The sequence below is a fragment of the Nyctereutes procyonoides genome, unplaced genomic scaffold (assembly GCF_905146905.1).
Source record: "Nyctereutes procyonoides isolate TBG_1078 unplaced genomic scaffold, NYPRO_anot_genome, whole genome shotgun sequence".
Classification (NCBI taxonomy): domain Eukaryota; kingdom Metazoa; phylum Chordata; class Mammalia; order Carnivora; family Canidae; genus Nyctereutes; species Nyctereutes procyonoides.
Window position 1 is genome coordinate 26,924,490 of NW_026575120.1, and position 27,448 is coordinate 26,951,937.

The 27,448-nt window shown below is 50.7% G+C and overlaps 2 protein-coding genes across 4 annotated transcripts; one reads left to right on the top strand and one right to left on the bottom strand.

Moving 5' to 3' along the window:
- LOC129515723 (basic proline-rich protein-like) lies at positions 1-1,029 on the bottom strand. The gene is made up of 2 exons (XM_055334762.1): positions 996-1,029; positions 1-908 (listed from the first exon to the last, which is right to left on the bottom strand). The coding sequence occupies exons 1-2, from the start codon at positions 1,027-1,029 to the stop codon at positions 1-3; spliced, it is 942 nt and encodes a 313-aa protein (XP_055190737.1).
- On the top strand, positions 949-24,247 carry ZNF746 (zinc finger protein 746). Of its 3 annotated transcripts, none has more exons than XM_055335107.1 (7): positions 949-1,051; positions 4,101-4,400; positions 4,529-4,610; positions 5,756-5,869; positions 19,261-19,452; positions 19,935-20,060; positions 21,422-24,247. In XM_055335107.1, the coding sequence occupies exons 1-7, from the start codon at positions 1,028-1,030 to the stop codon at positions 22,486-22,488; spliced, it is 1,905 nt and encodes a 634-aa protein (XP_055191082.1). In that variant the 5' UTR covers positions 949-1,027; the 3' UTR covers positions 22,489-24,247. The 3 variants fall into 3 exon arrangements, with proteins under 3 accessions (XP_055191082.1, XP_055191083.1, XP_055191084.1); XM_055335108.1 differs by having other exon boundaries at positions 21,425-24,247; XM_055335109.1 differs by lacking the exon at positions 949-1,051 and adding an exon at positions 1,362-1,581.
- Positions 24,248-27,448: the final 3,201 nt, after the last annotated feature.

Here is a 27,448-nt window from a genome sequence, read left to right on the forward strand (position 1 = left end):
TCAGTGAGTCAGGGGGCCGGGGTCAGGAGGCCGGTGGGGCGGGCAGCGTCGGCGGGCGGGTGGACCGGTGGATCCGGAGGTCGGGGGCGTCGGGGAGTCGGGGGGTGGGGGGGCAGGGGGCAGGGGGGTCGGAAGGTCCGGAGTGGAGCGGTCGGGGAGTCGGAGGCCGGTGGGTTGGGGAGTCGGGGGGGTCGGAGGGTCCGGAGTCGGGGGGTCGGGGGGCCGGGGGGGTCGGGGGGCCGGGGAGGGGCGCCCGGGAGTGGGTCGGAGGGTCCGGAGTCGGGGGTCGGGGGGCCGGGGGGTCGGGGGGCCGGGGAGGGGCGCCCGGGAGGGGGTCGGAGGGTCCGGAGTCGGGGGGTCGGGGGGCCGGGGGGGTCGGGGGGCCGGGGAGGGGCGCCCGGGAGGGGGTCGGAGGGTCCGGAGTCGGGGGTCGGGGGGCCCGGGGGTCGGGGGGCCGGGGAGGGGCGCCCGGGAGGGGGTCGGAGGGTCCGGAGTCGGGGGTCGGGGGGCCCGGGGGTCGGGGGGCCGGGGAGGGGCGCCCGGGAGGGGGTCGGAGGGTCCGGAGTCGGGGGGTCGGGAGGCCGGGGGGTCGGAAGACCCAGATCCAGGTGATCCGCAGGCGGGTGGTCCGGCGGGTGGGTGGGTCTGCTGGCCGCTGGGCGGGGCGGGGCGGGGCGGGGCGGGGCGGGGCGGGCGCCGCGCCTGCCGTTCGCCTCTCCGGGCTGCAGGTGGGGCTGTGCGGCCGCGCTGCCTCCAGGAAGCCTCACGGGCCTGCGCCGGCTCCCAGGATGCAGTGTGGACCGGCCGGGCGCTGACGGCGGCGGCGCGTCTGCGGGCGGAGCGGCGCGGGCCGGCCAGCGAGGAGCGCGGCGACGCGGGCGGGGAAGGCTGGGCCGGGCGGGCGCCGCCTGCGGAGAGGCCGGGGGCCGGCCTGCGTGGAGCCGCGCGGCGGCGGCGGCGGCGGCGGCGGCGGCGGCGGCGGCGGCGGCGGCGACTTCCTCCGGGCCGGGCCGGACAGCGCACGGCCATGGCCGAGGCGGCCGCGGCTCCGGTAAGGGCGGCCCGCGCGCACCGACGCGCGGACTCGGGGCCCGGGCCCAGCACTCGGCGCCGCAGGCCCCGGGGAGGGGCTCCGTGGGCCGCGCCGGGCCCCCGGGCCTGGGCCCGGGCGAGCGGGGCGCGGGGTCCGCCGGGGCCTACGGCGCCCGGGTCGGGCCCCCATCCGCGGCCGAGCCCGAGCTGGGCGGAACCGGCCGTGCCCGCAGCGGAGGCCGCCCCACGCCGAGTTCCTGCAGCCCTCCGCGGCTTCCTGCCCCCGCCCCATCCGCTGGCCCCTTCATCCCCGCGCCCCCCACCCCGCGTCTCCTTTCTCTGCCCACCGCTCTGCCTCAGCGTTCCTACCCCCCAGCTCCCCCCAGCGGCCTGGTGGCACCTGGGAGGTGTCCGAAGCGGCTTCGATTCCGCACACACCGAGTGCCCAGCCCGATCGAGGTCGGGGCGGAAGACAGCTGCTCCCTCTTGTAGAAGCAGGCGGGCACCAGCCCTGTTAGCATTATTTTGTCCTCACAACAAACCTGTAGGGTAGGTGCTCGTTCCGTCACGCAAAAGAAACACCCGAGGCCTGGAGAAGTTAACTTGCCTGGGATCGCACAGCTAGAAAGTGTGTGGAAAGACCCAGTTGGTCCGTGTTCAGGGGCATATTGTGTGTTGGGGGATCAGGCAGGTACCCTGGTGATAGTAGTGCAAACAGAAAGAGGTGAGTGGTTCTTGCATTGAGGTAGAAAGGTGCTGTGGGAGGGCAGGGGAAGGAGAGGGAGGGGCTGGCACCCCTTCCTGACCTGTGCTTCTGTGATTTGAGCTGGGCTTTTAGGGAAGGCTAAAGGCCGGATTTCACCCGGCGGAGTGGACCAGTGGAACTTTTCAGGTAGGGAGGTTGGCTGGCACTCCCAGGGAGAAGACAGTGCCCAGCATGTTCAAGGACTAGAAAGCAATCACTGCTCCCTGGGAGATGGTTTTGGTAGGGAGGCAGTGGGAGAGAAGGCTGCAGGGAGAGTTGGAAGGGGTTTTAATGCCTGGACTTCATCCTGTGGGTGCAGAGTCCTTGAAGAATTTGGAGTCTCTTACCATCAGGTCCTCCCAAGGGTAGGGCTTCTGCTCTCTTGGCAGGAGTCTGAGGACAGCCCCATAGTATCCACCCACCATTTAGTAAGGAGCTGGGCCTGAGCAGAAACAGCCACCACCTCCCACTAAATGGGGTGAAGGTCTTATACAGGGCTCCCTGCCCCCATTAAAATGGTGAGCGCACTGTGTGTGCCTTAACTGTTTATAAGGGAGTTGAGTTTATGCGGGTGTCCTTTTCCTGCAACGCAAAGTTTGCAGTAATACAGCAGTCAACTGCATGTGGAGGCTGAATAGGATTTCAGCAGCTGGGGAGCTGGGTGATGAATCAAATGGATACTTCTGGAGCGAACTCTTGGAGGCTGGAGTCAGATGGCAGGGACTGATCAGAAAGGATAAGAGGGCAAGGAAGGAATACCAGCTGTCAAGGGTGGCCTGAGGTGCCAGCCCAGCACAGTCCCTGCAGCCTTGGGGCAGAAGCACCCACCCCTGGAGAGCAAGAGTCCCTCCAGGGGCTCTCTGCCTATCCAGCTGCTCCCATCCTTGGAGACCCAAGTGAGAAAGCCCCTTTTTTTGGGTCAGAGGTCATCTGATGCAGCCTCCCTCCAAACAACCACAGAAGCACTGATGGTGTTTGATGGTTGTTTTTTTGTTTTGTTTTTTGTTTTTTTAGTTTTTTTTTTGTTTGTTTGTTTTTTGGGTTTTTTTGGCCTCTGCTCTTACTCTCCTCTCACTGTTTGCTGTAGTTCTCGATGACTTTCTCCAAATGAGCCCACGCTGGTTCCTACTAGTCATTTCATTATGCAGATAGTCACCAATCATTTGTTTGTGAAGAATTTCCAGAATGTTGTAAGGAAACATCCGTCCTCAGGCACTGCCAGAAGAAGGCACAGATGTCTGGACCTTCTCTCTGACCCAGGGGTCCCACCTTCAGATGTGGGTTGGGCAGGTGGTTCGGCCCCTACCCAAAGCAAAATGTGCCCTTTCCTCAGGGTCTCCCAATTGCCAGTCAGGTCATTCAAGCTACCATGTGAACTTTCCAGCAACAGGGAATTAAGTCACTGCTTGGGAGAAGCTTTATGATAGTTGTCATACATACAAAAATCTAGCTTTATGGCATGTGTTTTACCTTAAAAATCTGTAAGGTGTGCCACTGATCCTGGGGTAGTTACAAAAATGTCTCAGACCCTTGAGAGGGGTGGGTATGGTGAGAGAAACAGACTCTGGGGCCCCAGTGGACCTGTGTTGATTTTGCCCCCTTGACCAGCCACACTACCTGTGTCAAAAAGTCTAACTCTTGGCCAGGGGAGATTTACACTAATGGTGATGTTTAGTTTAAGGAGGAGCAGCTGGGAGGAGACCATCTGATTGTACTGGGGGAAGAGGAATTAGCTGTTTGATTTTTATGTTTATTAAAAAGAGGCACGAGATGCTTTAAAAAAAAAAAAAAGGAAAAAAAAAGCAGTTGAGCAATGCTCATGTTTGTGCTGGTTCAGTGAACCAGCTGTTTTTTTTGCTAGGTCATCATCCGTAGACAGTTCCTGTGTGATTATGATGGGAGGTGCTGGCTGGGCTCTAGTAAATCTGCAGTTTACTATTTATCCCCTGAAAGGCTCTGGCAGTGCTAAGTCACTGTTTATTTAACAGAATTGCGCTGAGCACCTTCCACGGGCCACGTGCTGTGCTACAAAAGATGCAGTGCTGCCTTCAGAGAGCTGGGCTGGGCAGATGCGGGAGGGCACCGGGCAGGGCAGTGAGTGCCAAGCTGTGGAGGGAAGGTGGTGCACAGCGCACATCGGTGGTGCCTGGGTTACCCAGAGGAGCTGATAGCTAGGCTGAGATCGTGCATGTGGCACAGGGAATCCCCACTTTCAATAGGAGCTCCGCGCCCCTTGCCAAGCTCCCCTCCCCCTGGGGGAGAGGGGCTCCAGGAATGTGGTGGAAGGATTGAGTGGTCACAGACTTCTCTTTGTTTCTGAAAGATTTCTCCGTGGACGATGGCAGCCACAATTCAGGCCATGGAGAGGAAAATCGAATCGCAGGCTGCCCGCTTGCTTTCCCTAGAAGGGCGGACAGGGATGGCCGAGAAGAAGCTGGCGGACTGTGAGAAGACGGCCGTGGAGTTCGGGAACCAGCTGGAGGGCAAGTGGGCCGTGCTTGGGACCCTGCTGCAGGAGTACGGGCTGCTGCAGAGGCGGCTGGAGAACATGGAGAACCTCCTGAAAAACCGAAATTTCTGGATTCTGCGGCTGCCACCAGGCAGCAAAGGAGAAGTCCCCAAGGTATCCCTCGGGCACCTGGGGTGGGGTGGTCTGAGGGGTGGTGCCTGTAAGTGTGTGGGTGAGCGTGTGTGACGCTGTTCCAGGTGCCTGTGACCTTTGATGATGTGGCCATGTATCTCTCTGAGCAGGAGTGGGGCAAGCTGGACGAGTGGCAGAAGGAGCTCTACAAGCACGTGATGCGGGGCAACTACGAGACGCTGGTGTCCCTGGGTAAGGCCTGATACTCATTTTTCTGTTAAATGTGATTTTGAGTGTCCCCAAACTCCTCTCCATGCTGGTGGCTTTCGTCACCAGGATATGTAAATCACTAGAAACTCTGACCGTGCAAAGAGTTATTTCCTCCTCTTACTAAAGATGAGTACCAGGTGACCGAGTCGAAAGCTCCCTGTACCTGGTGAAGTTCACAGGTTGCCAGACAGAGAGGGGTGGTGGCATTTCTCCTAACCAGGCACGGAGCATGGACGTCTCTGTCCTGCTGAGACAGAGTCAAGCCTCTGACTGCTCTCAGGTCCAGGATGTCATGGGCCCAGATTCCTTTGGCCTTCTCTTACAGGAATATGTGGTCTTTCTGGTGACATTCCTCTGGGTTAGTGAAGAATCTGGGCAGACCATGCTTCCCGTGGCCAGTTCTGTCTTCATCCCTCGAGGCTCTGCTCCCTCAGACCCTGGGGCCACTGTCACTGTCCACACATGGTAGCCCCAAGAGGCTGTTCCTTCCAGGGCTTCTTTCCTCTTGGCACGGTTTTGGTTTCTGTGTGACCTCAGATCTGTAGGCAGTAAGGCATGCTCAGTGAAGATGGGAACAGGTGTAGGCGTGACATTATATTTCAGTTTGAAGAAATGCACTGCTGCCTAATGGGGAGACTCTACCAGTGTTTCTTCACCTGGACACTGATATTTGGGGCCAGATGATTGTTGTGGGGCTGGTCTTTATAGTGTGGGATGTTCAGCAGCAGCTGGTCTTGACCCACCAGTGCCAGGAGCATTTCACCCCCCAACCCCCAGTCGTGACAATCAAAAATGTCGGAGCAGCCTGTATGGCTCAGTGGTTTAGCACTGCCGTCAACCCAGGGCCTGATCCTGGGGACCCAGGATCGAGTCCCGCGTCGAGCTCCCTCTATGGAGTCTGCATCTCCCTCTGCCTGTGTCTCTCATGAATAAATTAAAAAAAAAAAAAAAAAAGACCCCAAACTGCTGAATGTCCCCTAGGAGACAAAATTGCCTGTGGTGGAGAACCAGTGCTCTATACTAATCTAGAAGTTTCATTTCTTGGCCACTCTTGGATTCCCAGACTGCCTGTCCCCAGCTCTGAATGGGACTCCATGGCCAAAGCTAACCTTAGTGTCCTTTCTCAGACTATGCCATCTCCAAGCCCGAGGTCCTCTCCCAGACCGAACAGGGGAAGGAGCCGTGCAGCTGGCGTCGCCCTGGCCCCAAGGTTCCAGATGTTCCTGTGGACCCAAGTCCAGGTGAGGAGCTGAGAGAAGGCAAGGGACACCAGGCAGTCAGGTGGAAACAGGGAAGTAAAGGGCCACAGGGGTATGACCTTTCCAGGAAGGGCCAAGAAGAAACCTCAGACTCGAATGTTTTAAGTCTAAGTTTTTTAATAGTTATGACCCATAGCCTGTTCTTCAGACACTCCAGGAATACTTCCCAGTGTGGAAAACAGGCAGCAAACCTAGTCTTTTAGAAGAGAGATAGGGCAGCCCCGGTGGCTCAGTGGTTTAGCACCACCTTTAGCTCAGGGCCTGATCCTGGAGACCTGAGATCGAGTCCCACGTCGGGCTCCCGGTGCATGGAGCCTGCTTCTCCCTCTGCCTGTGTCTCTGCTCTCTCTCTCTCTCTCTCTCTCTCTCTGTGTGTGTGTGTCTCTCATGAATAAATATATAACATTAAAAAAAAAAGTAAAATTCTAAAAAAAGAAAAGAGATAGAGCCAGTGCACAGATCAGGGGAAGAGAAGATAGGACATTGATCGGGAAGGTAGGAGTGTGTTGAAGACAAAATTTGATTCCTTCCCAGTGTTCTGAAGAGCCAGCCTTACCCCCAGCCAGGAGCCAATCCCAGTGGCTGGCCACATGTTTCAACATGATTATAACGACAGATTTATTTAAGGTGGATCTGGATACCCGATATCCCTGCCTCAGATCTTCCTGGAGCCAGCCAGCACCTCTGAAAGTTCAGGAGGAGGCAGGTGGCTGCGTGAGGAAAGCCAGGTTACTGAAGTGAGGCCCTCGGCAGGTGCGGGGAGGTGACAGTCTGTCCCTGGCCAGGAGACCCTGCCTCTGCAGGCTCAGCCCACTTTCTGCACAGAACTGCCTTGCCTGTCCCACCTGCCTCGGGTTCCCCTGTCTGAATGCCTGTGTTACTAAACAAGTCCTACTGTGTTTCCTTTGTGATTACTGACATGCGTCTTCCACCGCAAGTAGGCAAGTAGAGTGTCATACTGCCAGAGCAGCCCATGCGCAGAGCCAGCCACACTGTCGGTGTTCAGGACAGCCGTCACCAGTTGAGTTCCACAGACATCCCTTGAGACTATGCTAGGTGCCAAGGCCAGAGCTGGAAGGGGAGGACAGAGAGATCACTAAGCAGAACGCTCTGTGGATGGAGAAGAGGCTTAGACGTGGAGCCTGGCTTCCTAGCCTGGGGTGGGGGGACAGATGTGGGGGCCTCTCCGCTTCCCACTCCGCCACTCATGAATGTGAGAACGGGCCCAGAAATACGGTGGCTGCTGGTGAGACCCCCGACACGCCCTCCCCTCCCACACAAATTCCGCTCTCCACCTCCCCTGACATTGAGGACCCTATCACCCCACCCACATCAGCTGGAAAAGCCCTACCCCACCCCTCAGCTCGCTCCGCACCCTGTCTGTGCTTGCGCAGCCCCTTGTTGGATCTGCCGTCCCACTTGTTTTCAGTTCCTAAATTTTCCCACTGCTTTGGGGCACTCAGTCCCTAGCAAGGCCTCAGATCCCCGGCTCTCCCCGAGCATCCCCTCATTCTTGTCCAAATGAGTCCTAGCTCTTCTTGCATCCTGGAGCCTGCATCCACTGCGGCCCACCCCTTCCTCACATCCAGGGCAGCCGTGTCCCTGCTCCTCCATGTGGCCCCTGTGCTCCCCTCCTCCCTGGAAACCCCACCTCTCCCTCAGTTGCCTCCTGCAGACCCTGTCTTTGCTCCTACCATTCTGGCCGGCTAGGGCAGCATTCCCAGAGGCCCTGTGAGGTCCCCAGTCTCCGCTCCCCCTCCACCACCCACCCTAAGGTCACTCCCCGCCCCAGCACCCACTGCAGACAGTGATGCACCCCTCCCATCATCTCAGTTTGAACCTGCCCCCACCCCGTACCCCTCTCCTTCTTTTGCAGATCTCTCTTCCTAGGCCCTGACCCCAGCATCCAGCCCGTTCATGGCCCAGCTGGTCCTGGATTCCCTCTTTGCCCAGCCAAGGCTCTGGCCCAGTGTCACCCTCGCCCCCTCACCCCTCTTCGTCATTGTACTCACCTGGCAGAACTGTAATCTTGGTTAAATCTGCACCTGCTCCCACGCAGCTGCACACGGCTGGAGAGACCTCCTGAGCCCTGTTTTTCTCACCTGTAGGCTGGGGGGCCTTCAGCACTGCCCCCCCAGTCACCCAGTGTCTCCTTGGTCCATTCAATTGCCCAGAGGTTGGCAAACTCTGGCCCACAGGCCAAATCACCCACTGTGTTTTTTTCGCCCACCAGCTTAGAATGGTTTCCCTGTTGAAAAAATGCTGTTTAATTGGAAAAAAAAAAAAAAAAAAAAGGAAACAACTCACAGCCCCCTCCCCGACCCCACCAGCCTATCTGCTTGTACCCGGGCCCTGGTCTCTGGGTTTGCCGCTGTGGCCACCCCTTCCTCCAAAGACCTGTCTCCACTGGGCATCAGACCCAGCACAGGCTACCTTGGTGAGGCCTCGGGTTGCCTCCCCATCCTTCCCACCAGCCTCTGCCTTTGCTGTCACTTGTCCGGTTTGGACACTGACCACTCATGACCCCACATCCCTGCAGCAACTGCCCCATTTCTACCTTCGTGTCCTGCTCCCCAGGAGTACCCTCCTCCAGTGCCTGCTTTCTCCCATTCCTCTTCCCGCTCTGGAGGCCCTTCCATCAATACTCCTGTCAAGGCCACAGGGGCTCCCCATGGCATTAAAGATCTGGTCTTACCATTGGTGACATTTGCAACCATTGCTCGCTTTCTTCCCAGATTCATTTCTTTGATGGTGCTTCCCCTCCTGGTTTTCTCCTGCCTTACTTAACACCTTTCCTTTGCTGTTTCCTGGTGCTCTTCCTGACCTCTGTGCGTCAGCGTGTCCTCCCTCCTCCCTCCACACCCACACTTGCCATCCTGGCAGTGGCTGTGAGGGCTCTGCATGCCACCTCTGTGCCTACAGCTCCCACAGTGCCCTTGTCCAGCTCCTCCCTGAATTCTGCACCCCCAGCTGCCTGGTCTGTCTCCACTTGGATGGGATAGACATCTTGTGCCAAGTACATGCCCAGCAGATCTCCTCCTCCCCTCATCCCTCCACTCAGTGTCTCCTCTGCCCTCCCTTCAGTTGCAGGCCAAGACCCAGAGGTCAGCCTCGACCCTTCCTCACACCTACATCCATCAGAACTTCTAGAAGCTAGCACTCCCTCCAGACTCATCTGGAATGCTATCACATCTCATCTCCTTTACCCTGCCACCCAAACCCATCATCTCTTGTGATTCCCCTCCCAACCAGCCTGCCCACTCCTGCACTATTCAGTCCCCCGGAGTAAGCCCTATGTTCTTTGCTTCCAAACCCCTTACTGGCTTCCCTCTGACTCAGATACTTTGGCTTATTTTTCTGTTAATATCTTGCTCCCTCTGTTCCTGCCATACCATCCTCCTTGCTGTCCCCCCAACACTCGGGGCTGTTCAGGCTCTGAGCCTTTGCATGCACAGTGCCCTGTGCCGGGAATGCCCTTCAGGTACTCCCCAGGCTCCACCCATTCCCTCCTTTGGGGTTCTGACTTAAAATTTAAATTGTCACCTTATTTAAAATTGCAGCCCCTTTCCCCACCCAGAACTCCCAGTGTCCTTTTCCTGCTTTGGTTTGTTCCACAGCAGATAGCATCATCTAGTACATGTATTTCTAGATTGTTATATATCTTTCATACTTACAGAGTTGATAGAGGTAGATATTACACATATTTCAGAGAGAGAGAGATGATAGATTTCATATTTATAGATTTCTGTATGGCCAGCCAGGCTCTCCCCATTAAGATGTGAATATCAAAAGGACAAGTACTTTTATTTCTTGTGTTCATACGATCATTCCAGGCCCCTCAATACTGACTAGCACAGAGTAGGAATTCAATTATTTGTTGAATGTATGTAGTGTACAGAATTTAAAATACTTGTGTATTAAAATAGGTGTGTTAAATTCCTTGTTAGATTTCCTAGACTCATTCTTCCCCATGGTAACCAGTTGTCCAGAAGTTTATGTTTATCTCGTTCTTTCTACCCACATTTTAAAACTTTTATTTAAAGCTATTATGTATATATGTAACCACAAGGAATATATGATACAGTTTTGTGTGTTTTGAGAAATGGTATAAATGTCATTGTATTTCTCACTCAATTATCATGTATTTCAGATTTGTGTCTGTTGATCATTCATTTTATTTTATTTTATTCTTTTTTTTTAAAAGTTCCTTTATTCTTTTTTTTTTTTTTTTTTAATTTATTTGTGATAGTCACACAGAGAGAGAGAGAGGCAGAGACATAGGCAGAGGGAGAAGCAGGCTCTATGCACCGGGAGCCCGACGTGGGATTCGATCCCGGGTCTCCAGGATCGCGCCCTGGGCCAAAGGCAGGCGCTAAACCGCTGCGCCACCCAGGGATCCCGATCATTAATTTTAACAGATGCTTAATATCTGTTCTCCAAAGCAACTTTGTTCCCATTTGTTCTCCATTGGTCTGTTAATTTGCATTTAAGTTGGTTCTGATTTTTCACTCTCACGAGTGATACCACAGTGGGCAGAGACACAGAGACACAGAGACACCCGTCTCTCTGTGTCCCTGCACTGCGGGCTCTCCGGGGAACAGACCCAGGGCAGACCCCCCGCATCATGGGGCATACTTGGCACCTCACCATTGCCATGGTGACACAGCTTGTACTGCTCCTATCAGCAGTTACAAGTACCTGTTGTCTTACATCTTTGCCCTCCTTCAGCATTAGATTCTTGTCAATCTGATGGAGGTTGAAATGACATCTTATTTTAATTTGCATTTCCCCGACTCTTACTGAAGTGGAGCACCCTTTTCATGTTTATGTGGTTTCTTCAGTGAATTGTCTCTTTCTGTTTTTCTACTGGTGCTTTTCACTCTCTTATTGATTCAGACTTCTGTATACAGGTTCTGGATCCAAACCCTTTGTCTCTTATTTGCATTACAAATATCTTCCCGGTCTGGGGCAGGTGTTTTAACTTTGTTGTGCTTGCATAGATGTCTTAATTTGGGGTCCAGTCAAACTTACCAGTTTTTTCCTTTATGATCTGCTTTTCCTGTCATAGGATAGCCTTCCCTACCTCACTCCAGGTCAGAAAGACTTTCTTCTCCATCTTCTGACAAACTTTGAAGTTTTGCTTTGCACATTTAAGTCTTTAATCTCTCAAGAATTAATATTTGTGTAGGTTGCCAGGGAGAATTTAAATTCCCTCCCCCCCCCCACAAGGACATCTGATTTCCCAAAAAAGTCTGCTGAATATTCTGTCTTTTCTCCAATGATTTGTAATGCCAGCCTGGTGATGAAGCAGGTTCCCATGCATGCGTGCACAGTTTCTGGGCTCTTTATTCAGGTGTTTTGGTCTCTGTCTGCCTCTATGCCAACACTTGCTGTTTTAGCTTCATAAGAAGCCCTCAATCTAGAAGACCAAGCCTTCCCTACTTGCTCTTCAAAACTTTTCTTGGCTATTGTTCAACCTTTGTTCTGAGTTTCAGAATCTTCATGTCAAATTCTCAGAAAATCCTGCTGGAATTTTGATTGGAACTGCATGTACTTTCTCATTTCATTTCTGAAGAATTAGCCTCCTCACAACATGAGCCCCTCTCCCCCAGGAGAAGACTCACCGAGTGAAGGCTTCTGTGCGGCTTGAATAGACTCCATCATTTTCTCTGATCATTGTTTCTGTTGTGAGTGGCATTTTCACATTAAGTTCATTCTAAATAGTTATTACAAGTATGCAGCTCTGCTGTTGACTTTCTTTAGTAAAAGACCACTTTAGCTCAACTTTCTTATTATTTCTAATAATTGACTTGTCAGTTTAGGTTCTCATGGATTTTTTTTCTGTAGACAACACAAAAGTTATCTCTTCTTTTAAAATCGTTACAACTTTTATCACTTCTCTTCTCGGCCTTTGGGCTAAGATCCAGTGTAAAATCGTTACAAATTTTATTATTTTTCTTGTTCAGCAGTTTGGCCAGGATGTTGTTAAGTCCTGGGGATAACCAGCATCCTGATCTGTGCGAGGTGCTTCGAAGGTCTCAGCAGTAAGGATGATTTTTGCCATAGACTTTTGATGATACTCTCATAAAAGTTTATAGATTTTTTTTTTTCCTTCCACTTCTGGATGAAGTTACTGTGAGCAAGTGTTGCATTGTATCAAATGGGTTTTGTTGGTTTTGCTTTCTTAATTTTGTGTTTTGTTTCTTTAACACATTGTAACTGTATCATACATAACATTAACAAATGAGTAGAGAAAGAAATCTATGGGCACTCAGCTGGGTGGCTCAGCTGTTTAGCACTGCCTTCAGCCCAGGGCCTAATCCTGGAGACCTGTGGTCGAATCCGACATTGGGCTCCCTGCATGGAGCCTACTTCTCCCTTTGCCTATGTCTCTGCCTCTCTCTCTCTCTCTGTATATGAATAGATAAATTAAAAAAAAAGAATGAAATCTATGTAACGCTTAGAGAATAAGCGTGGACCCCCACATTCTCAGTACCCCTGCATCAGAAATAGGTCACAACCAGAACCTTCTATCACCCTCTCTGATCCCATCCCCCTCCCTTCCTTTTACAAATAAACAGAAAATCCAGACATAGATGTGATCCATCCCTTGCTTTTCTTTACATTTTTATACCGTATGTATATGTTCCTAAATAACATTGTGAACTTTTTATGAATGAGATCACAGCATCTATATTCTTCTTTAGCTTGCTTTCCTCACTGGACATTGTTTCTGAGAATCATCCGTGGTGACGCAGTACAGCTGCCCTCATTCCTTCTCATGACTGTATGGTTTTCTGTTTTACGACTGGGACACAGTGCATTCCTTCCTTATGTTGATGGGCGTTTGTGTTGTTTCTAACATTTTTGCTTTTAGGAACAATGCTGTTGTGAACATTGTGGTGCATGAGTAAAAGTTTCCCTAGGTGTAGTCCCAGGATTGAACAGCCAGGTCGTAGGAAAGGTGGATGTTCGACTTTTCCAAGTAACATCTGGGAGTGCTCCGTAAAGGGGCCCCACCCGTCAGCACCTGTGCACAGTGCCCAGATGCCCAACAACAACAGGTCCCCATGGCACCTCATCCTCGCCAGCCCTGGAAATGCCTCACATCCTCACTTCTGCCCATCGGGTGGGAGTGCATTGGTTGAAGATTCCTATTTTAACACATGCATTTTCCTAATTAAGGAGACTGAACATTATACCCTCTGTTTATAGGCCATTTGTATTTCCTTTTCTGTGAAATGCCTGTTTATGGCTTTTGTGCGTTTTTCTTTTGTTTTCCCGTTACTTACTCATTTGTAGAAGCTCCTTTCATGTTCTGCGTGTTAATCTTTTTCTCAGGTGTGTGTATTGCCAATATCTTCTCCATATGTGGTATATTTTAAAGAACAGATGCTTTTGATTTTAATGTACTTGGACTTTACCTTTATGGTTTGTCCTCTTTTTGGTCACAATTAAGAAATTTCCCCTACCTCAAGGCAGTAAGATCTCACATCTTTTTCTAAGAGTTCTTTCACATTCAGGCTCTTGGCTGTGAGGCCGGGACCCTGGTTCTTTCTCACTAGCTCTTTGGGTCTTCTTTTCCTTTGCTCTTTGGGCTCATCTTCCTAATTACCTTATACCAAGTTCCATGAAAAATCCAGTTGAGATTGTGATGGGAATTGTATTCACCCTATTAATCACGTTGGAGAGAACGGATACCTTTGCTATAAGGAGGCATGTTATTTGTGAATGGCCTAAGCCCCTCCATTTAGCTCATTTGTCTGGTATGCCTCAATGAAGTTTTAGAATTTTCTCCAAAGAAGATCTTGTACAGTTTGTTGTTGTTAGATATATTCCTAGGTTCCTTGTATTATTTTAAATTTTTTTCCCATGTATTATCAGTGGTGCCTTTTGTTGTTGTTTTTTTGTAGAGAGTTTAAGAGCTGAGAGGGGAGCAGCAGAGGGAGGGAGAATCTTAAGCAGGCTGCACACCCAGCACAGAGCCCAAAGCGGGGCTCAGTCTCATGACCCTGAGATCAACACCTGAGCCTAAACCAATAATCGGAAGCTTAACCAACTGAGCCACCCAGGTGCCCCAGTGGTGCCTTTTTTTGACCTACTTTTTGTTTGTTGCTGGCATATGCTGGGGGCTGGGGAGGGTGGGCAGGGAACTCCTTTTCCCAGCACTTTTTCTCATGTAGTAGAGGCTCAATTATATTATATCCTGTCTCTCTCTCTCTCTCTGCCCCCGGGCATCCCTCCGCGGAGCCCACCAGGAACATACCTCATCATCAGAGAGTGTGCAAGCAGAGTTGGAAAAACACAGTCCTTGCCCATCCATCTTCCTCCCTTGGAGCACCTGGCCACCTCCAGGGGCCAGGCCATCTCTGTTGCTCTGCTTGGTATAGGTTCCTTCACTATGGTCCAGTGGGGGACTTCCTATCCTAGAGTCAGTACTAGGATCCCTCTTGCCCACTGGTAATTTTCAGTTATCAGTAGTAAAACTAGCTTACCCTCACCTGCCTTCCTCTTTTATTTCCCTGTTAAGCTCCAGGACAGGGAAGAAAAATAGTATTTGATGGACTCCCTTAAAACCCTTTTTGAGGGATACCCGGGTGGCGCAGCGGTTTGGCGCCTGCCTTTGGCCCAGGGCGCGATCCTGGAAACCCAGGATCGAATCCCACATCGGGCTCCCGGTGCATGGAGCCTGGTTCTCCCTCTGCCTGTGTCTCTGCCTCTCTCTCTCTCTGTGACTATCATAAGTAAATAAATTAAAAAAAAAAAACCCTTTTTAAAAATGTACAAAAATCCAGTTGTCTTATATTTATTGATATTTCTAAGAACCTTGCTCAAAATCTCATTATGGCTAATAACAGTTCTAATAATTGTCTGCTGATCCTCAGATCTTCTGAAAAGAGAATCATATCCTCTAGGAGTAATAAGAATTTTTTGTTTCCTTTCAAATCTTTATGGTTTATTTTCCTTTTGTTTTATGGTGCTGGCTGAGAACTTACAAGAAATCCTTAAATAGAAGTGGTGATAGCGGTATCCTTGGTTAATGATTTTAAAGAGAATGCTTTTAGGGATGCCTGAGTGGCTCAGTAGTTGAGCATCTGCCTTCAGCTCAGGGTGTGATCCCGACCGAGGTCCTGGGATCAAGTCCCACATCGGGCTTCCCACAGGGAGCCTGCTTTTCCCTCTGCCTATGTCTCTACCTCCCTCTGTTTGTCTCTCATAAATAAATAAATAAGATCTTTGAACAACAACAAAAAAAGGATGCTTTTAAACTTTTCACATTGCATCTAACATTTGTTAAAAGTTTATCAATGCCCTTTTAGTAGGTTAAAGAAGCTGCCTGGATTTCCAGTTGACTAGATATTCCTAAAAAGAATAGACATTCAATTTTTCTAAAATACTGTTTTGGTAAAAAAAAAAATACTGTTTTGGTGTCTGTTGAGATGATTATGTGTTTTTCTCCTTTAACTTGCTAATATGATAAATTGTGTGATTTTAATCCAATTTTGTAATCTTGGAATAAACCTAACTTAGTCATGATCCTTTATATATATATTGCTGGATTTAATACTCTATTTTGTTTAGGATTTTTGAATCTTTGTTCATGAGTGAGACTGGTCTATATGATTTTACTTTCTCAGACTCTGTCTACTTTTGATATTAAAGATATAAGCTATGATGTGATCCCTTTTTATTTGCTCAGGGGGTTTGTGTAATATTGGAATTACCCGTTCCTTGAATTTTGAGTAAAAAATACTGGTGAGGCCATCTAGGTTCTAGTTTTCTTTGTAGGGGAGATTCTTGTCTACTGATTTAAGTTGTTTAATAGGTATAGGACTACTCAGATTTTCTATTTTTTAGTCAGTTTTAGCAAGTTCTAGTATTTCTAAGGAATTTGTCAATTTCCCCAGAGTTTACGAATTATTTGTTATCTTTTTAATCTCTGCTACTTTTTAAAATTTTTATTTATTCATTAGAGAGAAAGCAGGGGGAGGGGGAGAGGGAGAAGCAGACTCCCTGCTGAGCAGGGAGCCCGATGTGGGGCTACATCCAGGATCCCAGGATCACTGCCTGAGCCCCAGGCAGACGCTTCACCAACTGAGCCACCCAGGCACCCCTAATCTCTGCTGTTCCTATAATCACTTTCTTTTTTCATTCTCCTTGTTGGTTGGTTATTGGTGCTTTCTCCTTTTTGTTTGATAATCTGTTAGAGGTATAGTGGCTGAATATTCTCTTCAAAAAAACAGCTTTTGGCTCTCTATATTCTATCTTTGTGTTCTCTTTTGTTAATTTACACTCTCATATAATTTCTTGTCTTCTACTTTTCAAAGGATTTCTGTTAATGTTCTTTTTTTTTTTTTTTGGTTCTTGCATCTTTTTTTTTTATTATTTATTTATTTATGATAGTCACACAGAGAGAGAGAGAGAGGCAGAGACACAGGCAGAGGGAGAAGCAGGCTCCATGCACCGGGAGCCCGACATGGGATTCGATCCCGGGTCTCCAGGATCGCGCCCTGGGCCAAAGGCAGGCGCTAAACCGCTGCGCCACCCAGGGATCCCCTTTTCTTGCATCTTGCATTGACTGCTTGACCCTTAGTTTTCTATCTATCTATCTTCTCTCTCTCTCTCTCTTTTAGATTTTATTTATTTATTTGAGAGAGAGAGGGAGAGATCACAAGCAGCAGGAGCAGCAGGCAGAGGGAGAAGGAGAAGCAAGCTCCCAGCTGAACAGGGAGCCCGACCCAGGGCTCGATTGCAGGACCCCAGGATCATGACCTGAGCCAAAGGCAGAAGCTTAACCAACTAAGCCACCCAGGTGCCCCTCTCTTAATATAAACATACGCGAGGTCATAAAATTCCTCTAAGTACTACCATTGTAGACATAGACCACACATTTTGACAAATAATATCTTAATTAGCTTGGGTTAAGTAAACTATTGTTAAACTTAATTTCACCTGTTTCTATTTATTTATTTACTTACTTACTTACATAGTACTAGAAAATCTAGAATGAGCTATGTGGCCTGCCCGGTTTCTCCAACGGACAGTGCTTATTGTGGTCACTAGCGTGTTTGGATTCTCACCCACCATCTTGAATTGTGTTTTGACTTTAGACCACTTTTTCTATATTTCTTTTTTTACTACCCCTCCTTTGCGAGTTCTCCATTTAGATTCTTCCTCAAACTATTATTTTAATTAGTTTGAAAGTTCTATGTTCTGTTTCTGTTCTTTTATTTTTTTAATTTATTTATCTTAAGATTTTATTTATTTATTCATGAGAGACGCAGAGAGAGAGAGAGAGAGAGAGAGGCAGAGACACAGGCAGAGGGAGAAGCAGGCTCCATGCAGAGAGCCCGACACAGGACTCGATCCTGGGACTCCAGGATCACGCCCCAGGTCGAAGGCTTAACTGCTGAGCCACCCAGGCATCCCTGTTTCTGTTCTTTTAGAGGTGACTTTAGGAGAATTTTTTTTTTTCAAAATAGAAGTCTGTTGTGGGTTTGTCAGTGACAGACTCCCATTCTGTGTTTGTACAGGAGTTTTTGTGTGTCTGAAAATACTCTTGTTCCATTCCTGTATTTGAGGGTTGTGGATTCTCGGGTGAATGTTACTTTCTCCTAGCCCCTCGAAGATGCTTTGCTGAGAGGAGGAAGTTGAGAAGCCAGCCACCTGTCTAGCCATTGTGGCCTGGTGGGCCATCTGCCTTTCTCTCTGCCAAGCAGGCCTCTGACTCCTACCACAGCATGCCTGGGCATGGATTTCTTCCTCTTGATCCAGCTTTAATTTTCAATGGTTTTCAACAGTTTGGGAAATTTTGCAATGTTATCTCTCTGAATATCGCCTTGCCCACCTCCTCCCTGCTTGTTTATTCTGGAACATTTTTGTACTATCCTTAGTAATTGTGGACATCTCTTCATATCTTCAACTCCATCCATCGTTTCTTATCTGTCTTCTAGTTAGCACACCGTCCCCTGCTCAGTTGTTTGTGTTATGTTCTTTTGCCCTATAGATTGGATTTTTACATTACAGTTATTGTATTTTATTGTATTTTGTTCTTTTCCAAAATCTGGTCAGTTTTGATACTCTCTTATTTATCGGCCTCTCCCCCTTTTTGTTTTTTCCATATGAAACTTTATACTCTGCACATGATAATCCCAGTGTTGGCATCTCTACAGGCCCAGATCCTGCAGTGTTTGACCTCTGCTGACCCACTGACACGACTACTTTTACTATCAGCGTGTGATTGGTTGTGATTTTGGTAATGGCTCAGTGCTGTCCTCCTGAGACTCACTGTCCACCTCTGCGGGTCCTCGGGAGCCACTTGAAAGCTTCCAGGCCACTCCATGGTGTGACCTGGCACCAGATACCCTTGGGCTGCGGTGTGTCAGTCCCTCGGGTGGGACTTGGGTCCCCATATCCTTCAGCTTTGTTCTTTTTCCCCTACTCCTTGGGAGTGAATGCAGCTGCAGTTCTTATGTCATTTGGCTCCTCTTCTGGTTACAGGTTTAGTTTTCTTACAGGGACCTGAGTTGTGGGGGGATGTGGGGTGTCCCTGCAGAGCAGGTTTGCATTTTCCCATGCTGGGGGTGGCCTCCTGTGCTGCCATGGTGGTCAGCCAACGTTTCTGTGAATTTCTCAGCTTTGGGTCTCTACACTATGTGGGGGGCACAAATTCAGTGTGGATGTGGGGAAATTCTAATTTCTTAGGGTGGCTGTCCCATCCCACTCATGGCCCCAGGCAGGTGGCAGCTTCCTTGTAGCGCCCTCAGGTGGATGGAGTTTCACTAGTCCCCAGCTCACTGATGGGACAGAGCCTCCTGGCTCCGGGCTTCGTGCAGGCAGCTCAGCGGTGCTCCCAGCTTCACCTGGACACCAAAGCCCAGCACCTAAGGCCTGTGTCCTGTTCCAGCAACTCTCCAGGTCACTTGGCTCCTGTTTGAACTCTTGATTGGCTTTGTATTTGCCCTTTGATTCTTATATCTGGAATCTTTCTTTTCTGCTCACTTATATACATATATGGGGGTGAGGTTTTGGGGGATAGTTGGGGTTGCATTTTCTGTAGCATTTCTGTGTTAAAAGTGGGGGCAGGACTTCCCCAGAGCAGCTCAGTCTTCCCCATGGGCCAGAGGTCCAGCCCTGAGAATGCACTGTTGCATTCCTCACCCTTTCCCACCCTACCCTGTGCTACACCGTGTAACCTCATGCTTTGCCCAGAAGGCTCTACTGGCCCTGCTTGCCTTGGTCTTGCATTCCCACCAGGTTCTTCTGCTGTTTGACCGTGGTAAGCCCCTGTCCCATTTCCTTGGCTAGATGTGTGTCCACCTGAGGGCTGAGGGGCTCTGATGCTGTATGTTCATGCACTTTCCCTTTCTTAGGCTCGGGGCCCCCAGTTCCTGCCCCTGACCTCTTAATGCAGATCAAGCAGGAGGGCGAGCTCCAGCTCCAGGAGCAGCAGGCTCTGGGGGTAGAGGCATGGGCAACCGGACAGCCAGATATCGGGGAGGAGCCATGGGGCCTCAGCCAGCTGGACTCCGGAGCAGGAGACGTCTCTACAGATGCTGCCTCTGGTGAGTGGCTGCAACTAGAACAGATACCAGGAACAAGGTGCAGGGACTAAGGGCAAGGTGTGGGGAAAGACCTTCTGGAAGCACTGTGGGGGCTGTGGGCTTTCAAACATCTAGCCTGATTCATTGAGAAGTTTCCCCACCTGAAGGCAGGGGGCCGTACCAAATGATATTTTGAAGCCTCTCCCCCCTCGGTTTGGTGATGCTCTTGTCCTGGTATGTCTCTGCCTGAACTTCATCAGCTGCACTCCTGTTCTTGCCCCCACCATCAGGCATTTAAATTGCCAGTTGCCTCGCAACCGAGGGGACTATATGAAATAGGCCGGTGACATCTGTGCTTCCTGTTGCCTCAGAGAAGAAGCAAAAGAAAACCTGGTGCAGAGAGGCAGGACTGTTATGCTCCCACAGAAGAGACCCAAGCAGGATCTCAGGGTCTAGCCTGCCCTTCCTTCCCCTAACCCACGGGCTCTGATCTCTCGTTGCAGGTGTCCACTCCAACTTTTCAACCACTATCCCACCCACTTCCTGGCAGGCGGACCTCCCTCCCCACCATCCTTCTTCAGCATGCTCAGATGGGACATTGAAGCTCAACACGGCAGCCTCCACAGAAGGTATGGGCTGGTAGAGAAAGGACGGGAAGGGCTCACGTCTGCCTGGAAGGTGGCCTCAGCCCAGGGCCTCACTTTTACTGGTGAACGGCCCTGACCTTTCAGCCACCAGGCTGTTAGGTGTCTGTGTCGTTCGGACTCTGAACAGTCTGTCCTTTATCTCCTTCCAAAGTCTTATGCTTGAACAGCCTTTCTTAAGAATGTTTCCAACTGTCCTTTTCTCATATGGTCTTTTATTTTTTTTAGAGCTTTTATTTTTTTATTCATTTTTTAAATTCAGTTAATTAACATATAATGTATTATCAGTCTCAGAGGCAGAGATCAGTGATTCATCAGTCTTATATAACATCCAGTGCTCATCATGTCGCACCCTCCCCCATGCCTATCACCCAGTGTCCCTGTCCCCCAACCCGCCTCCCCTGCAGTGACCCTCAGTTTGTTTCCTATCTCATATGGTCTTAACTGGTCAACCCTGATACGCTGATGCCTTGAGAGGATGCCCCTCCTGCCGGTACTCAGCAACCCTGGCTCCAGGCTGACCTTGATACACCAAAACCAAACCAGAATGGCTTCTTAGATATCAATACCGCCAAAGACAGGCATGTGAGGGCCAGAATCAGGAAGAACCACTACCACATTTAGGGATTGTTTTTCTATTTACTCCTGTTTTGAAGGCCAGTTACCTATTACCTTAATCATTTCCATCATATTTTAGCACCCCCCCAAAAATGTGATAAAAGCCTAGATCCCTGATATAAAACTTCAAGATGTGAGATTCAAATACATTTATATAAAATCAAAGACATTTTTACCATTTCATTAATATATTTATCATTAGGTAGCTGGCCTCATTTACTGAATCCTTGCTACCTTCCAAATAGCATGCTAAGTGCTTTCAGACATGTCATAGGGTTTAATCCTCCTACAACCCTATGATATAGGGTATCACAGATGAGCTGTTGGTCAGAAAGTCACCCGAAGTCCACAGCTGGTCTGTGTTGGGGGGAGGAGGGGTTAAAGTACCATCGCAGATCCACCTCAGCCCAACACTGTGTTTTTTGCCCCTTGGCAACCTTGGCATCAGTGGTTCAACCTTAGGATAGATGTGTGATTAGCCTTTAATAGCCAAAGTGAACATGTAATGTGGTGAACAGATGTGATGGTGGCTTTACCTGTGAAGGTCCTCACCCCCCCAGTTGGAGGCAGCCACATGACCACTGGGAGGATGCTCTGCTGAGCTGGATCCTGAGGTGGGGAGAGTAGGGCTGAGCAGTGGTAGTCCTGAAGCTGACCCATGTTTCCGGTCTTCCTTCTCTAAGCAGGTGTGGGGACAGAATGATACTGGGTCTTTCTGTCTTTCTCAGCAGATGTAAAAATTGTGATAAAAACAGAAGTCCAGGAAGAGGAGGTGGTGGCCACACCAGTGCATCCTACTGACCTAGAGGCTCATGGGACCCTGTTTGGACCAGGCCAAGCCACAAGGTTTTTCCCTAGTCCCGTCCAGGAAGGAGCCTGGGAAAGCCAGGGCAGCTCCTTCCCCAGCCAGGACCCTGTGCTGGGGCTGAGAGAGCCCACCCGGCCAGAGCGGGACATGGGTGAGCTCAGCCCCGCGGTGGCCCAGGAGGAGACCCCTCCCGGGGACTGGCTCTTCGGGGGGGTCCGGTGGGGCTGGAATTTCAGGTGTAAGCCCCCCGTGGGCCTGAACCCGAGGACTGGGCCTGAAGGGGTGCCCTACAGCTCCCCTGACACCGGAGAGGCCGTGCTGGACCCCAGCCAGGCCCCGAGACCCTTCAGCGACCCCTGTAAATATCCCGGCCGGACCAAAGGCTTCGGCCACAAGCCGGGCCTGAAGAAGCACCCCGCGGCGCCCCCGGGAGGACGGCCCTTCACATGCGCCACGTGCGGGAAGAGCTTCCAGCTGCAGGTCAGCCTGAGCGCGCACCAGCGTGGCTGCGGGCTCCCCGAGGGGGCGCCGGGGGCGCCGGGCGCTGCGGGCAGCGGGGCGCGGGACGGCAGCGCGCTGCGGTGCGGGGAGTGCGGCCGCTGCTTCACGCGCCCGGCGCACCTCATCCGCCACCGCATGCTGCACACGGGCGAGCGGCCCTTCCCCTGCACCGAGTGCGAGAAGCGCTTCACTGAGCGCTCCAAGCTCATCGACCACTACCGAACCCACACGGGCGTGCGGCCGTTCGCCTGCACCGTGTGCGGCAAGAGCTTCATCCGCAAGGACCACCTGCGCAAGCACCAGCGCAACCACGCGGCGGGGGCCAAGGCCCCGGTCCGCGGCCAGCCCCTCCCGCCCCTCCCGGCCGGGCCCCCGGACCCCTTCAAGAGCCCGGCCGCCAAAGGACCCCTGGCCTCCACAGACCTTGTGACCGACTGGACTTGTGGCCTGAGCGTCCTGGGACCCAGCGACGGCGCAGACCTGTGAGGGGCTCCCCCGTCCCGTCACCCCACCCCCGGGCTGGCTGGAGGGGGGCTCCCGGTCCTGTTGCCCCACCCCACCCACCCACCCCCAGCCCAGGCCGCGGAGGTCGGAAGTCCCACCTGCGGACATCGAGTTGGACATCGGGGTGGCGGTGAAAGCGGGGACCCGGGGAAAGCAAATTTCCGAGTTGCCGAACTGATCACTGGAGAAAGAGAAACTATCCGGCTTCCACCTCGAAACAAAGTAGAATTCTCTGATTGTGAAACTGAGCAGCCTAGAATTTTAAGTAATTTAATTATGAATTTTTTTTTTTTAATTCTTGAGGGAAAAAAAAAAAGCTGGAAAATAGTCGTAGTACCAGTTTAAACTTCGTAGTGTACTTTTGGTTCCGGAGTGTGTGTTTGTGCCGGCCATGGCCTTACCAGGCCTGACGGTGAGCGAACCGGGAGTTGGCCAGCCCGGGACTCGGGGGGGGGGGTGGGGGGGTGGGGTGGGCTGGTAGACTTCCGTGGCCCCACTGACTCCAAGGGATGGAATGATGGGCTGGTGGTGGTGGAGGATTTGGGGTTGCTGAGACCTCCATCCCACAGGCTGTGCTCAGCCCCGGGCAGATCTGGGCCTGGGGCTCCAGCTCCCCACCCCAAGTCAGCACCTCAGTTGTGGATCCCCCCCACCTCGTGTCAACTGGGAGAAGGACTTGTCCACCAGTAGCCCGTCCCATTTCCCAGCTCTCCTCTACCTGAAAAGGCCCCCCAAAGTGCTGGCCTATGACTGGCCATCTGTCACCCCTATCAAAAGGGATCTAGGTGGTGTCACCCTGTGAGGTGACTCAGGGCCTTATAATGTGGAGTTATCTGAACACCAAGTGGTAGAGCTGCAGAGGGGAGAAGGCAGAGGCGGGCAAGTGGAACCCTTCAATGCCAGATACCAGCAGAGCCAGAAACAAAGCCTGGCCTGCCCACCCCCACGTGGGGCTGCTTTCCACTCCAGTGAGATGCTTCTCTTTTCTTTTCTGTGTAGTGTTTCTTCATTGTCAAAATGCTTTCACTTCACGTCTCATTTGATTGCTGTGACCTTGTGAAGCACGCAGGACAAGTGTTCTTTCTTGTTAGAGACGAGGAAGTAAATTCCTCAAAGGGGACACATCCCAGCCTCACACGGGGAGCGCACCTTGCTGTGCCAGCCTTTGAGGAGAGCCTCAGATTAGACAAGGCCCATCCATGGGAGGAGGGAAGGTTTCTGGTTTCACCCTCTTAAGATCTGTACCACATCTACCGGAGCAAAATCGTCAGGGGTCAGGATGTAGCTGAGCACTGGCCTTCTTGGTGTGTGAGCTCATCCCCACAGAGGGCACGCGGTGGCAGGTCTGAGCGGCTGGGTCAGGGGCAAGGGCTTGCTCATTCCCCGTTTGACATCTTTGAGGTAGAATCAGAAATGGCCCAAGTCTCTTGATTCTACCACAATGCTGTCCCTACCACACAAGAATCCATTCCCGTTTTGTTGGAGCAGCCACTGATTCCCTCCCCGCCCCTCCCCGAAATGGGTAATTTGTTTCCCCTGAGGAGCAAGAGACCATGGCATCCTCCCTTCAGTCAGCTCCCTCATGCGTACTTTTATTAGGCAATAGACTAGTTAAGAAAAATTGTTTCTATGTACTGTATATTTTGTACCTGTTTACACTTCTAATATTGATATAACTGATATTTTGAAAAACAAATGAAGAGGAAACATCCTGTTAAAATAAAACCTAACCAGCACCAAGGCGCTTTGGTTGGTTCCATTCTTAGCCATGTACCTTGGGCACTGATGAACCTCGAAATACTTCTCGCTCGGGAGCTATGTGGCCAGCTTCTTCACACCGTCCTCCTGCCCTTGGTCCCCTTGATCCCAGGGGGCCGCTGTCCCTGAGGGCTGCGAGTGCAAGAATCCAGAGAAGTTAGACTCTGTGGAGGGACAACTGTGACACATCCAGTCACTGTGCTTCAGGATATAATCATGGTTTATGTAACTTGGCTTCATGTAATTTGATATGCGGGGCATGAAGCTAGGCCTGGGGGGAAAAATGGCAGAATATCAAAGAAAAGCAGATGCAGGATGTTCTCTCTTTGCATCTTGTCTTGGGCAGAGGCGAAGAAAGGACTGACGGTGCCTGTGGTGGCTGTGTTCCTGGTCCGGAAGTGAAGTCCGCCCGTGGCGTTTGTGGTGCGCTGACACCCATGTTCCCGTCAACCAGAGTTAACGATTGTTAATGTTTTAGCTCATATTTTCAGTCTTTTTCATTTTGATCGTTGTCGTTTTAAGAAAATGATCAGTAAAATTCTGTAAAATTTATTTTACAGAAAATGTAAAATAAAATCTGCCTCAAACTGCCACGAGGGCATGGGAGTGGGAGATGGGGAAGGAGCAAAAGTGGGCCTCATCCAGGGCCATTGTGAGGATGGCGTCCCTCCTTACCAGTAGCTCTGGCCCCTTTCAAGTGTGCCTCTTGTCCACCGCCCTCCCCCCCACTGGACCTGTCTCCAGTCCTTGGAAATCAACGAGGGACACTTCTAGTGTCTGCCCAACTCACCATACATCTACCCCAGCACCAGGCCCAGGTGTTGCCACATGCCCTGTGGGCAGGAACCCCATGTATCACACCAAAGCTCCCAACCATTTAGTCGTTCACTCAGTGGACGACTCCTAAGCTCTAGCTTGGGTGCACTCTCAAAACAGAGAACGTGGGCAGGACAGGGTTTGGGGGGTGGGGGTAGAGTTCAGTATCAACATCCAGAAAGGGGAGTACCCTATCAGTGGTTAGGAGACCAGGCGAGTACCTCGGGCTGAGGGCGTGGTACCGCTCAGAAGCAGCCTGCTTAGGCCAAAGCACTGCAGTCCTTTTAAGTGTCCATTTGCTGCTGTAACACATGACCACAAACTTTATGGCTTAAACCAGTACAGATTCATTTTATGCTTCTAGAAGTCAGAAGTCCAAAATGAATCTTACAGAGCTAAACTCAAGGTGTCAGCAGGGCTGTGTTCCTCCTGGAGTCCAGATGAGAATCCATTGTGTCGCCTTTTCCTGCTTGTAGAGGTCATCTGCACGTCCTGGTTCACAGCCCTCTCCTTCTGTGCGAGTCACTCCACCCTCTGCTTTTTTTTTTTTTTTTTTTGCCACCCTCTGCTTCTATCATCACATCTTTTTCTGACTTTGACTCTCCTGCCTCCCTCCCTCTCTCTCTAAAATAATCTTGCAACGACTCTTGGCCCACCTAGATAACCCAAAACAATCCCTTCATCTGAAGATCCTAATTTAATCCCACTTGCAAAGTGCCTAATTTTGCTATGTAGGGTACCATATTCACAGGTTCTAGGAATTAGGATGTGGACAGCTTTGGGGGGCCATGTCTGGCTTACTACCCTAAGTCCCAGGGCATTTCTCACCTCCTGTCTGAGGCCAGGCCAAATCCTCCGCGGATGCTCCCATGTTATAACATTTGAAGTTCATCATGCCTAGCCATTCCTTCGTCTCAGCCACCCTCTGCTGCCCGACTCCTGACATCTTTTCTTACCTTCATCTTTCCACAACTTCATTCTATTCCTGATGCCTCCAGAGATGGCCCCCATACCTTCTGACTTTCCATTATGTAGCAGTGCTACATCTTTGTCCTGCTCCCAGGCAGACTTAAGATGAGAGGGATCAATTGTGCCTTAAGCATTTCAATGGCATCAAGACCTTTGAGGACTGTGCTGGCTCCTTTAACTATTACTCTATTATGTCTTCAGTCTTGGGAAGATAACCCCTCCTCCTCTGAGGTTCCTCCTGAGCCTCAAGGGTGTAACTCCCACCTCATCCTGCCCCATTCCACCCCTCATACTGACCCAGGGTGACCTTTCTAACAGGGAAATTGGAGCACTCTTGCTCCCTGGCTTAAAATCCTTCAATAGCTCCCATCACCTACTTGCTGAAAATCCAAATTTTAGTCCAGCATAGCTGACTCCTCCCTATCTTCATCTCCTGCCTAAACTGGACTGCCTGTCTTCCCTGAGCACCATGCTATTCCATGTTTCTGCACGTGCTGTTTCTGCTACATGCAATGCCCACCGCGCCCCCATGCACCTGGTACACTCTTTACCCCTCAAGGCATGGCTCAGCATCACCTAGCTGTCCCTGGTGTCTCTGAAGGTGGCACTGAAGTGCCCTTGCTCAGGCTTCTTCTGTCTTCTGATTAGACGCTCCCCAACTTTGCATATAATGTGTTCCTGGAAGTGTGTATAAAGGGGTATGTAGGGACACCTGAGTGGCTCAGAGGTTGAGCATCTGCCTTTGGCTCGGGGCATGATCCTGGGGACCTGGAATCAAGTCCCACATCAGGCTCCCTGCATGGAGCCTGCTTCTCCCTCTGCCTGTGTCTCTGCCCAGCCCCCCACCCCGTGTCTCTCATGAATAAATAGATAAAATATTTTAAAAAATAATAAAAAAATAATAAAGGGGTATGTATAAAGCTGAGGCAGTACACTTACACAAGTCATAAGGCAGGCTTTCTTCCCTGACAGCTATAAACAAACTGCCTGATTTGACGTAATTGTCAAGCTCCTTTGAACCCTGAGTATTGTGCAATTTACACATGATTATTTAAAAATATTAAAAGCACAATTTGGACATTAAACATATACACTTAAATAATTTGTCTTCAAAAATAGGGCAAAAAGAAATAAATGCAAATATTGCAGGTTGTATAACCTGATGGAAATATCTGGAAATTCCAGATGGGATATAATAAACATAATTTTAAATAGCTTAGGATGGAATAAAGGGAAATCCTAGTGTACCAGAAATGAAGACAAAACAACACCCACATTATAAGCGTGTGAATGACTGTTGCATCTAACAGGGTTGGGAGAAGAAGGTTATATAGGCCTTGGGCCCATGAAGTTCAGAGTTGGAGCTGATGCTTCCTCCAGAGAAAGTCCCCCAAAGGCC

Excerpts from the sequence above, each read along its gene's own strand:
- ZNF746 (XM_055335107.1), top strand. The coding sequence starts at position 1,028 with ATGGCCGAGGCGGCCGCGGCTCCG. Across the intron at positions 4,401-4,528 it reads GCAAAGGAGAAGTCCCCAAG|GAGTGGGGCAAGCTGGACGA; the intron begins GTATCCCTCGGG and ends CTCTCTGAGCAG. Across the intron at positions 5,870-19,260 it reads TCCTGTGGACCCAAGTCCAG|GCTCGGGGCCCCCAGTTCCT; the intron begins GTGAGGAGCTGA and ends TCCCTTTCTTAG.
- LOC129515723 (XM_055334762.1), bottom strand. The coding sequence starts at position 1,029 with ATGGCCGTGCGCTGTCCGGCCCGGCCCGGAGGAA. Across the intron at positions 909-995 it reads TCCGGCCCGGCCCGGAGGAA|GCGGCGCCCGCCCGGCCCAG; the intron begins GTCGCCGCCGCC and ends GCCTCTCCGCAG.